Raw genomic sequence first — 15,907 nt, forward strand, 5'->3', positions numbered from 1 at the left:
TTCTTTCGGTGCGTCAGATGCCATTTTGAATTGTGACGTGGCGCTGTCTTTAATAATTGTGACATTCTATATACTCAGTTAAGCTCAGCTACATGTTAAACTACAATTTTGCTCTTACTTCACAGTTAACTCAAAAGCGCGACTTGTGCTATGTTGCTAAGTAATCTGACTGGACGTTTTCTAGATTTTACGATTTTCTAAACACTGAGGGATATGAACAGGCTTACATGGTTTTTAATAAACAACATAATATGTAAACAGTACACAAATAAGTCGTTAAGTATAACAGCGCCATTAAATAACGATCTATGTTCTAATTTTAAATAATTAATCTACCATTGATTGACTTTAGGTCTATGTATCTTGTGATCTCTATTGATCTTCTTAATATATATACTTGGCATGCTGAAGTGTAAAGGGTCATATCCTATATGTTGAATCTGTAACCATTGTCTAATAGGACCCTTATGAAGGGCTCCTCTACGAATACCTCTTAACACGTCCGCTAGAAGATTATAAATGTTATCTATTGATGTGATTTGTCGTCAATTTTAATTTATGACTATATATTATGTTTGTTTATTTTTAAAAATTATGTATTTGACGATTAAAAGTAAAATACATTTTCGTAACGATAATAATATTGAAGTTAAAATATTATTTTTAATAGGAGTTACCACTTTATAATCCAAACTTGATAATTAAAAAAATATAAAAGTTCTTGTAATAGTTTAATTTTTAAACTAATTTATTCTTATTATAATCTGTTGAAATTATTACAAAAAAAAAACAATCAGCGTAATGGCGTAGCGTAAATGCATTGATGTGTCGAAAAACGAAAAAATGTCATTCAACCAGATATAATTTTCGAGACTTCTTATTCTCTGTCAAAAGCGAGTATCCTTTATGAAAATCTACAAAATATGTCCTTTTCTAAGTAACTTCCAGCGTAAGAGTACAATAATTGTACGTGAAAGGCATATGAAGATGATTCGGGAAATCCATTTTTATGGGATCTTTTGAAAGGCACGATACAAATATTACTTTTAAAAATGTTTGGAGCTTCGTCGTCCTCGTATTGGTTTGTCTCGTATAGCTTATATGTAATAATTATGTACATTTTTTTATTATATTTGGGATACAGACATAATAACTTATAAACATATGTATAAATTAATACCCTAATATAGAAGAAACAAATTACCACATTTACCAATAAAGTTTCTGGGTTTCGGTTTGTAAATCTAATGTGTACACATTTGTTATTTCATTATTATTTTTTTGATGAATTTATTGTCTTGACGGATGCAAAACAAAAATTACCTTCAATCAGCTTTTACGCCAACCTTCCAAGCAACCCCCTCTTTTTAGATCATAGTGTTACCAGTCATTAGGTTCAACTAAAGATAACTAAAGACGTAATAATTTCAAAAGGGACTTAAGTAAGCCCCTTCGGCAATAATAAAAATTCTCTAGACTGATTTCGGTCACGGCGGCCAATCTCAAGATAGACTAGCCAAATCCACAGGACAAATAAATACTGGTGGTAGGGCTTTGTGCAAGTCGTCTGGGTAGGTACCACCCACTCATCAGATATTATACCGCAAAACAGCAATACTTGATATTGTTGTGTTCCGGTTTGAAGGGTGAGTGCGCCAGTGTAATTACAGGCATAAGGGACATAAAATCTTAGTTCCCAAGGTTGGTGGCGCATTGGCTATAAGCGATGGTTGACATTTCTTACAATGCCAATGTCTAAGGGCGTTTGGTGACCACGGGAGTGTACATAATTCCAACTTCCAGACTCCGGGCTGCTACTGAGAATTTTCGAGAAACACTCAATAACTTTTTAATGGTCCTGGGATTTGAACCCACGACCTCAGGGTCTGGGGCCTTATATCAAGCCACTAGACCAACAAGGCAACGAAGAGAGCAGAGAATGGGTGGCGAATATACGGTGGGTATAAGAAGATGATATAAATATGCAATTAAGTTCAAATTATATTTGAATAAGCCACATATACTTATTTTGATTGCGTAAGCTTTCGTAGTCATACATATTTATTTGACGATGTGTAAATGTCTAATTTCAGAAGATGAAAATTTCAAAGACTGATGTTAAACATTTGATATTAAACGGTAACGAAACCTTATATTAAAATTTATACATAATATTATGTTTATTTTTGTAAAGATAAATATTTCATTAAAGTTATTTAAAGTTCAAATGAAAGTTATTAAATTTTTACAATAAAATTAAAGTAAAAATAAACTCGAAAATAATTCAATAAAATGTATTTAATAGACGACACGATTGACAATAATTAATTGTTTTAAAGCTTCCATAACCAAAATAAATGCTCATACAAATTTATTATACATTACAACCAATTAATTAAACGGATGACTTACATACATGCTCTAAAATAAAGTTATAATTTAAGCCATTTCGCATTTAAAATGAACAAAGATATAACGAAGGAAGTGGGTTTTAACGTAATACTTGCTTAAATATTTTATGTAATAGTTAAAGAGCAAAACAAACGGACTTCATAACATTAGCGAATACTACTCGTAGTATACATATTTCATTGCTTAGGCGTAACAAATATACACATTACTATAATGGTTTGTAATAATAAGGATAAAGATATTTTGGCGCATTACTTATTTTCTTAATGGTAAAATATTAATACAGACAGTTACAGCCTGTTAAAATCTCACTGCTGGGCTAAGGCGTCCTCTTATTTAAAAAAAAATCTATAACATTTTGAAGTCACTGGCAAGAAAACATAAAAATTACTATTATAGCTTGCTACGAAGAAAAAATATTAAAACAATCCCAGCCTTTACACTAACACGAAGTACTACAAGAAAAAAACGCTATCTATTACAACAGCAAGGATTTTTTATTTATTTTGTACACCAAAAAAAAAAACTAAATACATCGGGACCATAATTCGTTAATAGTTATTATCAATACTTTTTTACGCTAACACGTTAATTAACATAGTACGCTATCCCAGTTGCGATGAGCTCTGCGTAAACTAATCGTATTATTTCCTAGTTAATCTTAGTTAGATCCGCATCAGAGATATGGTTATTATTATCAGAATTCAGAATAAATACTGGTGATAAATTATATTGCTATATCGATCATAATAATAATTTAATCTAATATTTAATATAAATATCTTTAAAGTAGAAATTCTATGCAACACAACTGTTTACTTTAACAGATAACGGGTAACTACACGATTATAATTCTTAGAATACGGTACTTTATTTTTCATGGGCGTTGTATTACTTGAAATGATATCTATCTATGTTCAAATCTATTTGAGAATTTATACATTGATATCAGAAAATAATGCGTTCTTTATTTGAAAGAATAAAAGTAAACCATAAAAACTGTTTTTAAATCTCTTTAGGAGTTTTATCTGTAATTTAAATCAAATCAAACTAATTAAAATATAACGAGTTTTACAGCTATGAAAGTTTTAAGCCACTAAGCTGAACTCAACGGGTTCTGTTCATTGTTACGATCTCTAAGTTTCTCTTACACGATGATTAATTAACATCACTGGCTTGTTTTCTTGAAAAATATATACATGCATCTTACACTGTACATACATCCTGTAGGTAATACGTGTAATTCCTTGTGATGTAGGTAATATACACACATATTACCTACACCACAACTAATTAAATAATGAAAATATAAATTTATATACATATATATATATAATATATTGACGAGCTGGTTGGCGTAGTTGGTAGATACTAGCCTTTCACGCCGAAGGTTGTGGGTTCGATTCCCACCCAGGACAGACATTTGTGTGCATGAACATGTCTGTTTGTCCTGAGTCTGGGTGTAATTATCTATATAAGTATGTATTTACAAAAGAAAAGTAGTATATGTAGTATATCAGTTGTCTGGTTTCCATAGCACAAGCTTTGTATAAGCTTAATTTGGGATCAGATGGCCGTGTGTGAAAAATGTCCCAGGATATTATTATTATATATATATTAATTTATATTTTAATTATATATATATATTATGCGAAGATATATTATGAAATAAGTTGTTTCGATATAATTTCTGTTGTTTATACAACTTAATATCTATATAAATAATCAATTGGTTTACATCTTGCAAACAAAATTTTAAATCAGTTCTATCCAACCGAAAACTACAATTTTGAATACATTTCCTACAGGTGACAATACAAATTTCTGTAATGTATAATTTCGTTTTCTACATGGATTAACTAAAGACTTATTTTTATTAATTTAATTCTCGTTTGCTGTAGTGTTTTTTTTCAAAGTAATTTTCAATACTTTATATCATTCATTTTTATTAATAATGTCCAAAGCTAAATTGACATGTGTAGTGCTTTTAAAAAGGCACTATACACGGTCTACAGCAAATACTTCTATTGACAATCTCAAATAAATAAATATACTTTATTCACATATTATGCTCTCACGAGTACCTTTGAAATATTTTATAAATACGTACTAAATGTACTCATTTATAATATAGATTCTATCGCGAAGAACCTGCTCAATAATTACTCAGACAGGCCATTAGCTTTCTTTACTTTAAATAAATAAATGGCCTAATTTTACTGAAATTTTGCCACATTTTCACCAACCCGCATTGGATCAGCATGGTGGATAAAGCTCCAAGCCGTCTCCTCAAAAAAAATCTTTAATCTTTCTTTTCTTTTTTACTTCATAGCATCGATGCTTTTTTAAATTTTGTTAAAACAATAAATTATCATAAGACTCATTTACATAATTTTTAAAAATTCTAAATGAAAACAATTAAAATGAAATAAAACGTGCCCTGTCAATGCATCCGTGCTACTGTCATCGGCAAACATACGTAGAATATATTAAGAGGACGTGTCGTTATGACATAATTTTATGTTTTTTTTAATTCATGGTTGAAAAAGACAAAATTTAGTTAGACCTTTTTTTAACTCTGGAAAAAAGCGTTACGCGCTTCCCCCACGGGAACAGTGGGGCGTATGTGGGGCTCACCGGTGTCCAAGGCACCAAGTGCGCCCCGAACATCCGAATAGCCACTAAAAAACCAGCGGTACACTTTTCGTCTTAACGACGAGTGCTTGAGATCGCTTTCGCATGCTACCGTGAAGGAGGGTGTTAGACCAGTGAACCATGAATGTATTCATTTTAATTTGTAGAACCCCATACTAAATGGTAACTAATTAAAAATACTGCAATTTGAAGAAAGATTAAAAACGTGTTTAAAAAAATTATAATGTATTCATTTTTTATCGATATCTTCAAGATAAATGACATTGAATTTAAGTATCTTACAGACTTTTCCACAAAATCTAACACATCAAATAATTACTTTAAAAAATAAATGAAAACAGCATCATTTTTAAGCAACACTAATGAATAAAACGAATGCTTAAGCGCACACCACGACTTCACGTCCTCCATAAATAAAGCAGTTCCATATTTCAAAGTTGAACGTCTTTAGTAAAAAAAGTATATATAGGGTGCAGTAGAGCAACTCAGTTTTTAATTAATCCTCTAGACAAGTGACTGCCGTTGCAGATACCCAAGGGAGATAATTTCGCAACACGATTACTGATATAGAATATGATATCACACATCCAACAAGTCACAAACTGCTTAAATTAATGTTACATTTTATAAATGAATTTTAGCTTATAAATTATATGTAATATTTTAATACATTAGTTACTTGCTCCTCATTAAGAGTTAGTTACTTATAATGTATTATAATCTTCTAGTTCAGACAACAGTTTAAATAAAATTCATAAAAAAAACTTGAGTTGATAATATGAATATTTAAACACATATATGTTTATATAAATCTTTATTCATTGCATTTATTGATTGTCAAAAATGAACTACTATATTAGGAAAGATTGTATGCAATAGTGTTGGATGTTTTGTGCCAACAATTATTAATATTAGTGTAAATATTTATTCCTATACCTAAATTCAAAGTGTTCTTAAAGAAAAGCACTTCACATCACGTCGACGCCCTTAAAACGTTTTAGTGATAAAAAGATTTCCTGGCACGGACAAGGGCTAATATCATTCGGTTTAACTGGCGTGTAAATTTTTATACGATGGTTTTAAATAACATTTAATAAATATTAAAAATATATATAAACATTAGTGTTAAAGCGAGAATTTGCTTACGTTAGAATAAGTTATAAAACACTATAATTATTATTTAGACAAAGTTATTTTTTGTAACTTAAATAAAAAATACAGAAAAATTTGCATAAGACACATATTTGTAGCGTACTTTACTCGTAGATTAGAAAAAAATATAATTAAGTTTATCTTTTAAGAGCAAATAAAATAGTTTCTATAATGCTAGAGCACGTATCTACCTCAAATTTACGCTATATAATTATATTTTACCATACAAAGGCTTATACAAGACTTTAGGTATTTATTATGTATTTTTTAAGAATACAATACATTTTAGTGAAATAAAATCATTCACAGAAGTGTATTTCAAATCCTTGTCATTCATTTGTTTTATATTTAGACGTAATCACTTCCGACCTTTTACTTTTATATAAAAAGCGGTTAATTTCCTTATAAGTGACAATTTCCTCTTAACCCTTATTATCAATAGCCACTTACTTTTCATGGCATTTTTATCAGTTATCGCCCACCCTTAACAGGTCAGCCGATATAGGTTTTTTTTATCAAACAGTATGTATAATACTTTAATGCATAATAAATTTGCTATTTAGAGTTATTAATAATATCCTTAATAACATGAAATTAAAATTGCTTAACGCGTATGTTATATACATTTTATAACGTTTGAATAACTTTAAATATTTCAAGTTCATTTAGTCCATGTTCATAATATTATGAGATGAAAATTTCAATAGAAATTAATTTGCAACTATATTCAGACATATATGCATCCATATTTAACATCAATTTAAACAGGATCATGGTTACGCCTTCGTGTTTTATAATCAGGAAGGAAAAAAACTTTGATAATATAAAAACAGGAAAGACAATCCTGTTTAATACAAAACGTAGTCAAAGGTTTAAATTTCTCAAGCTTTTGAAATTCAACCAAAACGATATTCAATATCTGAACCGTTTAAAAACTCTTTAATGAAATTTATGTTTGATCACTTGGAAATTCATTTCTGTGCTCACTAACTTCTGACTTTAATAAAGTTGTACTTTGTAATAATACTAGAAGTTTATTATAACAAACATCGACCGCATAAATTACAGTTGCTTAAATTTACATGTTAGATATGTTATTTATATATTTATATGTTATATATTATTATGCTCGATCAAAAATCAAAGTGAAATTGTTCATTCAATACAATCATAATATTATCATATTTATAAAAAATCTACAACCGTTTTTGAAAGAAAAATCCAGACCGGAGAAAAAACGAAAGAAACTTTTGTATCTTAAACCAGCAAGCGAGATTTTTGTACCTTAAACCAAACAATTAATTACACACGCTTTATAAAAATCATATTATATATTTTTTTATTAACCTGGAGTCGCTAGTTTCATTCTCGTGGTATATTCATTATCATCATTTCATCATCTATAATATTGCAATAAATAATATCACTGGTTTTAAGCTAATCATAAGTCAATAAATTATTTTACTTGTTATATGAATACATACTAAAGGAATGCACAAAAGATCCATTAACTAGAAATAATTTCGACAAAATGAAACGGACATTCCTTAAGCCAACTTAATAAATATGACAATTGCTTGCTGTCATATCATACGACAATTATTGCTAGAGAACTGGTGATGTGAAGATCCATCTCTGGTGGCAATTCGTAATGCCATTTGAATTCTTATTTGATAATTGAAGATTTGTTCGTTGAATTTCAATGGGCGAATCATTGTGAAGCACAGTGATATTGGTAAATGTACGAGTAGGACAACGCTATTAACCTATGCGTATTCGTAATTCGTAAACATTTGTTATAATTAGTTATTTTTATTTACGTAAAATATAATTACGTCGGGTATATAGATGTAATTATTAACTTATTTTAACGTCTAAAACAAGATTATATATTGTAGATATATATTTCCTTTTTTTGCGGAATTTTGTTTGATAACGGCTGATTTTTATGTAGGTTCTGTGCGCTGCAGCACAAAAAATCACATAAAGCACATAAAAATTTGTATCGTGGATCGCCACGACAATATAAGCACATTGTCTGCCGGGTTCTGTTAGTATGTCATATGCGTTAGAGTTGAAACTTTATTAAGTTGTTGTTGCCACTCGAGTTAAAATCTGTGTCTTTCTACTATAAATTTAGAAAAGCAGACGTGCGATGCGACAATAAATAGAAAAAAATGAGCTCTTTAAAAGCCGAGATGGCCTAGTGGTTAGAACGCGTGAATCTTAACCGATGATCGTGGGTTCAAACCCGGGTAAGCACCACTGAATTTTCATGTGCTTAATTTGTGATTATAATTCATCTCGTGCTTGACGGTGAAGGAAAACACCGTGAGGAAACCTGCATGTGTCTAATTTAATTGAAATTATGTCACATGTGTATTCTACCAACCCGCATTAGAGCAGCGTGGTGGAATAAGCTCTAAACCTTCTCCTCAAAAAGGGAGAGGAGGCCTTAGCCCAGCAGTGGGACATTAACAGGCTGTTACTGTACTGTTACTGAGCTCTTACAACACGTGCTGATACTCAGCATGTGTTAAATAAAAATAAATATTGATTATAGTAATAAGGAAAATTGACAAATAGGCCTCTTGATATAACGGCATTCAGAGAATTCAACTCCTCCAATTATTATCATTACGTTGCCAAACAATATTATGAGATCTCGATTTGTTACTTTGGCTGACTCACTTGCTTATATTTTGTCTTATTTAGAATCATATAAGCGCTATCTAAATTTTAGCTAAAATAATCGATTACTGTCAAAGATTTGCCGATTCTGACTGATTGCGAAATCCCTTCTTGCGTTTCAAAGAAGACATGCTTCTAGAATTTTTTCTAAACATTTCACAAGGTCATAATTTGTGAGGAACATTTTGTTACTTTTTATTTGTATATAATTATTTCAGTTCATATATAATTCTTATGGAAATAAATAGTATCAGTCTAGTCAGATTCATACCAGTCTAGTAAGATTGAAACTGACATAAAAATGTTTAGGATGCATTTGATTTCAAGACCATATTAACTTCGGAAAACTATAAAAAATTTCAACTATGATTACAAACTATAAAGACTCATTCTATTCATTGTTTACGTTATGTGACATATAACAATGCATGTAGTATTTTATTATTGATTTAGTTTTATACAGAGATTAACTACCAGTATCCGAAAGGCTTGTTAGTCAGATTTACTAATCTGACTATATACTGAGTGCTGATTGGTCATATATTGCGTCATCGGCTGCCATCGACCAATTAAAATTCAGATTAAATTAAAATTAGTTCATTTATTACTTAATTCCCTTGTTTTATACTGACCATATACCTGATAGCTATTCATGATTATTTATTAAATTAACAAAGGTTGATTTAATATGTAGGGATCTAGTTTTATTTTGTAAATCATAATACAAGGAATTACAATGGATTATTGTCTCATATATAACTCATATCTCAGTGGGTTACTGTCCTGACGTCACTCATATTAAGTGAAAAGATAATATTTGTTCTTAAGTGGAGGTTATTGCTTAAGTTTAACGATAAGTAATATTGTTACTTATCGTTATTTATAGATAATTCAAGCAATGGTAGCTATTGATAAGTTTATAAAAGGAACGCGATAAAATGTTACAGCCTTTAAATGTCCTACTGCTGGGCAAAGATCTCCTCCCCTCTTGCGAATAAGATATGGAGCTTATTCCAGTGGGTGGGTGGTACACTTGAGTTAGATTTGCATTTGACATATTTAGTTAGTTTCCTTAAGAAGTTTTCCGTCACCATCGAGCACTAGTTGAATTAAAAACAAAATTTTGAGCAGAATTTTGCGGGTTCAAACCACCAATAATCAAAAGGAAAAATGCCACAGTTGTTATGATTTTAAATAAAAAGCTATGATAATTTCCTGACCCGTTGGGCCATTAAACAAAGATTCACGCTTAATTAGTAATTCCTTGCAAAAGGTATGGTTATTTATTTTTATAAAACTTCTTGCTGAGACTTTGAAGTATTTTTCCTCCGGATATCTGATAGTCTGCACAATTTCTTCTTATTTTAGCTGGATAATAACTATGTTTAAATCCTACTAAGCGCTTTGAGATTGACTGGAAACGATCCTTTGTGGATTAGTTCGCCTTTCCTTATTAATTTATCAGCTTTTCTGTTTTGTTTGCTTTTCTTATAATGTTTTTCTATCAATAAAAAAATTTACAAAAATATATTTGAATTCACAATTATAAAAAAATGCAGCCATTTATTGCTTTTTCTTTTATGAATCAATGACTTTGCTTAACGAACTAAAAATAGAAAAAAAAAGTTAAATTGAAGTACGTATAAGAACTGTCAATTTTATTTTATTTGCAGGACTTTACAATTATATTTAGTCCTGCAAATAAACCTTTTTATTGCAGAATTAGACTGTTTGCTGGTTTAGGAAGACTGGCCGTTAATTTTCTCCAATTTCAAAATGACAGAAGATTTGTTTTGTCACATTCGTTTTTTTTTAATATGTTTAATGACTATTACTCGAAAGTAGCCAAACCTATTTGGATGATTTACACCCTATTTTATTGAGTTATGGCCTTAGGATAGTTTCATAAATTTTTCGTTAACATATAATTTACCGTTTTTCAGGAAATTTAGGAAAATCAGTACATTAATGATATTCTTTTAACGAGACTTGAGAATATTAATGTTTACTTGTCACGGATTTTTAATTTTATTTCTCAGTAACCTGACAACTGAGTTACATTATTTCTACTATGTTATATAAATAGAGATATAGGAATCGGTTCTGCATTTTCTCAGTTATATTTTAGTAATGTAGCCTATATGTAGCAATACCACCTAGAATAATGTTAGAACATTTTTGAAAGCATTTTGATAATACTTTTAAATGCAATTTTATAATTATTTAATTATTTAATAGTCAAAATGATCATCCCAATTTATAATTATATACGAATTTGTATACTTTAGTAACTATTGCGTTCCTTAGTTCTAAGTTATTTTCAAATATATGTTTAAAAAAGTATCATTAGTCTTTCTTAAACTCAAAAATTTCACACAAAGTTATCTGACTGAATTTATCTTTTCTGTTTTATCTTTTCCCGTCCGGGTTAAGCCACATAGAAACCGTGGTAAATACCAAATTAAATTTAATCAAAGTTAAAACTTATTTATTAAGAGTTCACTAAGAAAAATGCTGTTCAAGCACATCCATTAAATTCACCAGCAGTAAGTGCGTTAAACCCGCAGGAAGGGAAACCAGGTCGTCAGCAAAATATTTCCATCGAGGGTTTGCAACAGGCCACCTCCCAATAGTCTTCCAAATCGTTTGCTTATATAATCACTTGCTGTATCATTTAACATACTACGTCTATCTCAAAAAATAGCATTAATATAATTACGATCTATATAAAAATGTTTTTATACCTCAATATGAAGCCAATGTATTATACTTATATGTATTAAATTTATATACATATATAGGTGGAATAAAAAATAACTTACTAACGTGTTGACTGATATACGCCTGATTGGAACGATAGGCATAACGAAGTTCTGCGCAAACTATCGCTTTGCTCATATTTAATTAACTGTAACTGTAAATATAATACTCATGCGAATCATTATTTTCACAAGGCTTTATAAGTATTAACTTTTCCTTCGAGCAAGTCCGTCCGATATCATCAATTGATTATCATCAAGTGATCATTTACCATCAGATATGATCTATGAAATAGCATTCGTTCAAGGTCAACGAAATTTGTTCAATATATTCCGTTCAAGATTTTCAAACACACATAAAAAAAAACGGGAAAGCTTATTCAAAGATATCAATAATATGGTATTTAATAAAATGTATAATTAAGTGATCCAATATAAATTGGCGATATACTTTGCTTAATTTACCTAGTATTTCATCGTAGCGTAATTTACTAATTCATGGGCTAACAATTAATTATTTTCCACACCTACGTGGAATTGGATATTCTTCCAAGAAAAAAAAATCATTCAATCAATTTAAATACAATAATTATATTGTACTTTTTATTTTTGACTCTCCACTGGATAGAACAGTAGTTTTTAACCGAAGATTGTGGGTTCAAATCCAAACAAAAAAATCATCTTAACAATAGATCCCGTGCACGGTGATAGTAATCAATATCAAATTACGCATCAGATGAAAACAGTCCATATCAATATTTTTACTCAAGATATGATAGTTATTAATAATAAACGTGCGCTAAACTTATATAATACAGTATATATTATAAGAAAACAAAAACACAGAATCAAGGATTTGAGGAACTCAATACTTTCGATAATCAAAGCGATCATAAAAGGAAATGATAATTTAAATTTTATAAAAAAGACCTTACTTAATTAAATGCATCAACCGCTATGGATATTTGAATAATTCTAAGTTAGATAGTGAATTTATCGAGAAAGGTTATTTGCTTTATAACTTCATGAAACGTCCCTTAGGAGCGGAGTTCCTTAAAGTATGTCAACCAATAATGTAAACCATGAAACAGGTATATTTAATACAAAATTAACGCGCGTTTGAAATATATTATATAATAATGAGATGTTTTCAAGGCAAATAGTAAATAGCCGTTAGTTTGTAAGACGGCAAACGATTTCGAGGCATCCGTTCCACGATGATGGGAAACTTTATCTTTCTTGAAACATATCGGGCATTTCACGATAAACATTATGCGTGAAACCAGAATAGTAAATACTAATAGTTTATATATGACATACATATATTTTTTTATTTAAAAAAAGTAGGCGGACGGGCAAATGGGCAACCTAATGGTAAATGGTCACCACCGCCCATAATCATCGTTACTGTAATATTTCTTATATTTACCATTCCTTGCATCGCCAATGCGTCATAAATCTTGGGAACTAAGATATTATGTCCCTTGTGCCTGTAGTTACACTAACTCACTCCCCCTTCAAACTGGAATACTAAGTATTGATGTTTGGCTATAGAATATTAGATTAGTGGGTGGTACTTACCCAGACGGGCTTGCACAAAGTCCTATCAATCTATCAATTGCACCTATTTTATATTATAATAAGATTTATAACTAGTAACTACAAGTTAAAGTCTTAAGTTAGTAATTAAAAATGCATATTGAAATGCATTTTTTAACATTACACTCACTTATTGTTTATAAAAAAATTTGCTACCGAGGACCGGTATGTCAAATGTCACTGACACTTGTCAAAAATTTTAAGCTGCCCAGAGGCAATCGTTTTATTCCCAAGGACTTCTTGTTATACAACTATTTTAAGATATAAATTCTTATACAACAAGGTGACTATGTTTAAAACTAACAAGTTCCCAATTTTACTTTCTGCAATTATTGCGATCCTATATCGAGGATAATGAAAATGAAGTTTGGATGGGATTTCGCCTTCTTATATAACAAACATTTAGAGCCTTGAAAACAAAAAATAATTTCCCTGAAACTTTATTTTAGTTCTTGTAATGATAATTATCCACACTCGAGAATAACGAAAATTAAGTTCATACATTTCATCTTCTTCTTTTGATACACTAATTAGAAACATAGTGAATTTTATTTTAAACAACAAATTTAAAGTTTGACATCTGTCAAACTTTAAATTTGGCTAGTATATCAGGCTGGTAATTCCGAGGTCTTGGGTTCAAGGCCTATAAAATAAAATAATCCCCGATCCTATCAGGAAGTTACCTCATCGAGGGTATAGAAAGTTACAAACACATATTTGTGCTGCACATATGAATAACATCCATTGGCAATGGGAGGTTAAGAGAATGTGATCATCATCTTATGCGAGATAAAAGAAATCTCCAACAAACACAAAAACATATTTTTAAAACAAACCGAACCCTAAAGGAGTAGTGCCGAAATATATCCCCATAAATCGAATACATTATAAATGAAAACAACAAATTGAAAAAGGATTCAATTAATTGAATATTTTTGAACCTATAAAAATAAATGAAGTAATTTTATGTTGAATTAATTAAAATTGTGGTTTGATTAAATAATAACATACTGTATTTCTAAAAGCAATTGAAATAACGTGTACAATTGTGACGATGTTTTGGTTCTATTTAAATATTTGAACGAATGTGTTATTCACGATCAAAGTAGCTCTCATAAAGTTTGTTATTTATCGAATATTTTAATAACAAACAGTTTACTTTTTCATTTAATAAATTATATTATATTTATAATTATTAACTTCCGATTAAATTTTTCTTTATTTTTATACATTTGTTATATGATCTTATTAGGTAGTTTTTTTCATTTAATTTTATTATAATTCTATTACTAGCAAGATACAATTTCAGTGGAAAGAGAATTAAGTATCATGTTCTTTTAAGAGAAATAAGCTCTTCTTAAATCATAAAATAATTATAATTAGGATTTATTTTAATTTATTTTCATGTATGTTACTTTTTTTTTATTGCTTCAATATTTTATAAAACAACAATACTAAAAATATTTATTTCAAATTCCTAGACCGAACTATTTTTCTTTTATAAAGAATAAATTAATATTTAAAATAAAAATTGGTGACTTTCTTAAACCTTTTCGATATAATCTTAGTTTAATTGACTCGGAAAATAAATATGCCTTTAAGATTTATAAATCATGCTTAATTATTATATCTATTTCATTTATAGAAGGAATATAAATATTGAATATACAAATCTAATTTTCGTGTATTGTAAATGAATAATAAATTTCTTAGAGATAAAGGATTATTTTATTTTTGTTCAAAAAATTTATTTTTAAATATTTGTTCTGTTCATAAATAATATAAAACTTTTTTCCAAAATATGAATCAAAGTTTACTTACCGGTAGTAGCAGACTCTCAATGCCATTGCAAGCTAACACTGCCACGATAATACAAAAGAACGCTTTCATATTAAATAAGAATTAATCGTTCGTAACACCTAAAGTTGCCACCGTTTTCAAAGTTGTCTCGGAGCGGTGACGTCGGCTTCAGCTAAATTGTGAATGGGCAGCCTTCCCCGTTACATTTATACGTTTTCAGAATGTTCTGCGCACTCTCAGATGCGCCTTCCTTTGACGTACATTAATTTACTACACTTTTATTTTACATAATTAAAATAACGTAGAAAGTAGGATTAGTATCTATTTAGACGACGCTGGTTGAATATATTGCGTGCCAAATGCAATAATATATGCAATAAAATTGAAAAATATATTTAATAGTAGCGTAAGCATATGCTAGACGTAGGACCACTTGGAGAGAAATGTTATCAAGCGCACGAGCGAATTTTATCAGTTATTATTTGCTCAGTAAATATTTAAACAGTCGTTTATGATTTTATAAATGGTTAATGAGAATAATTATTAAGCAAATATTTGTCACGTTTCAGAATTTATGGAGACACACTCTATTTATATTGTGATTAGTATATTTTATACATTTATTTTGTGTATATTTTAGTACATAGATCGCGACTTTAAATCCAGATGAGCATCACTGGCTTTGTTAAATTTGTGCGCGTAGGTGATCTCAACAATAAGCGAAATATCAAGAAGAATTTGATTGCGTAGGATAAACTTCAGCCAAATTTGTACGCAAACCCCCACTGGTGCAGTGGATAGAAAAACCTATGAAACAGAAAGATTCAGATTCAGATACA

General features: G+C 29.5%; 1 protein-coding gene across 1 annotated transcript in view; it reads right to left on the bottom strand.

Annotated features, from left to right (window-relative positions):
* LOC126768995 (corticotropin-releasing factor-binding protein) overlaps positions 1-15,492 on the bottom strand; it is a 34,591-nt gene extending 19,099 nt beyond the window's left edge. The window contains exon 1 of the mRNA XM_050487526.1: positions 15,090-15,492. Coding sequence (XP_050343483.1) covers positions 15,090-15,158 — 69 coding nt within the window. The 5' untranslated portion in view covers positions 15,159-15,492. The remainder of the gene's footprint in view (positions 1-15,089) is intronic.
* Positions 15,493-15,907: the final 415 nt, after the last annotated feature.

Source organism: Nymphalis io, chromosome 6 (assembly GCF_905147045.1).
Source record: "Nymphalis io chromosome 6, ilAglIoxx1.1, whole genome shotgun sequence".
NCBI classification, from domain to species: domain Eukaryota; kingdom Metazoa; phylum Arthropoda; class Insecta; order Lepidoptera; family Nymphalidae; genus Nymphalis; species Nymphalis io.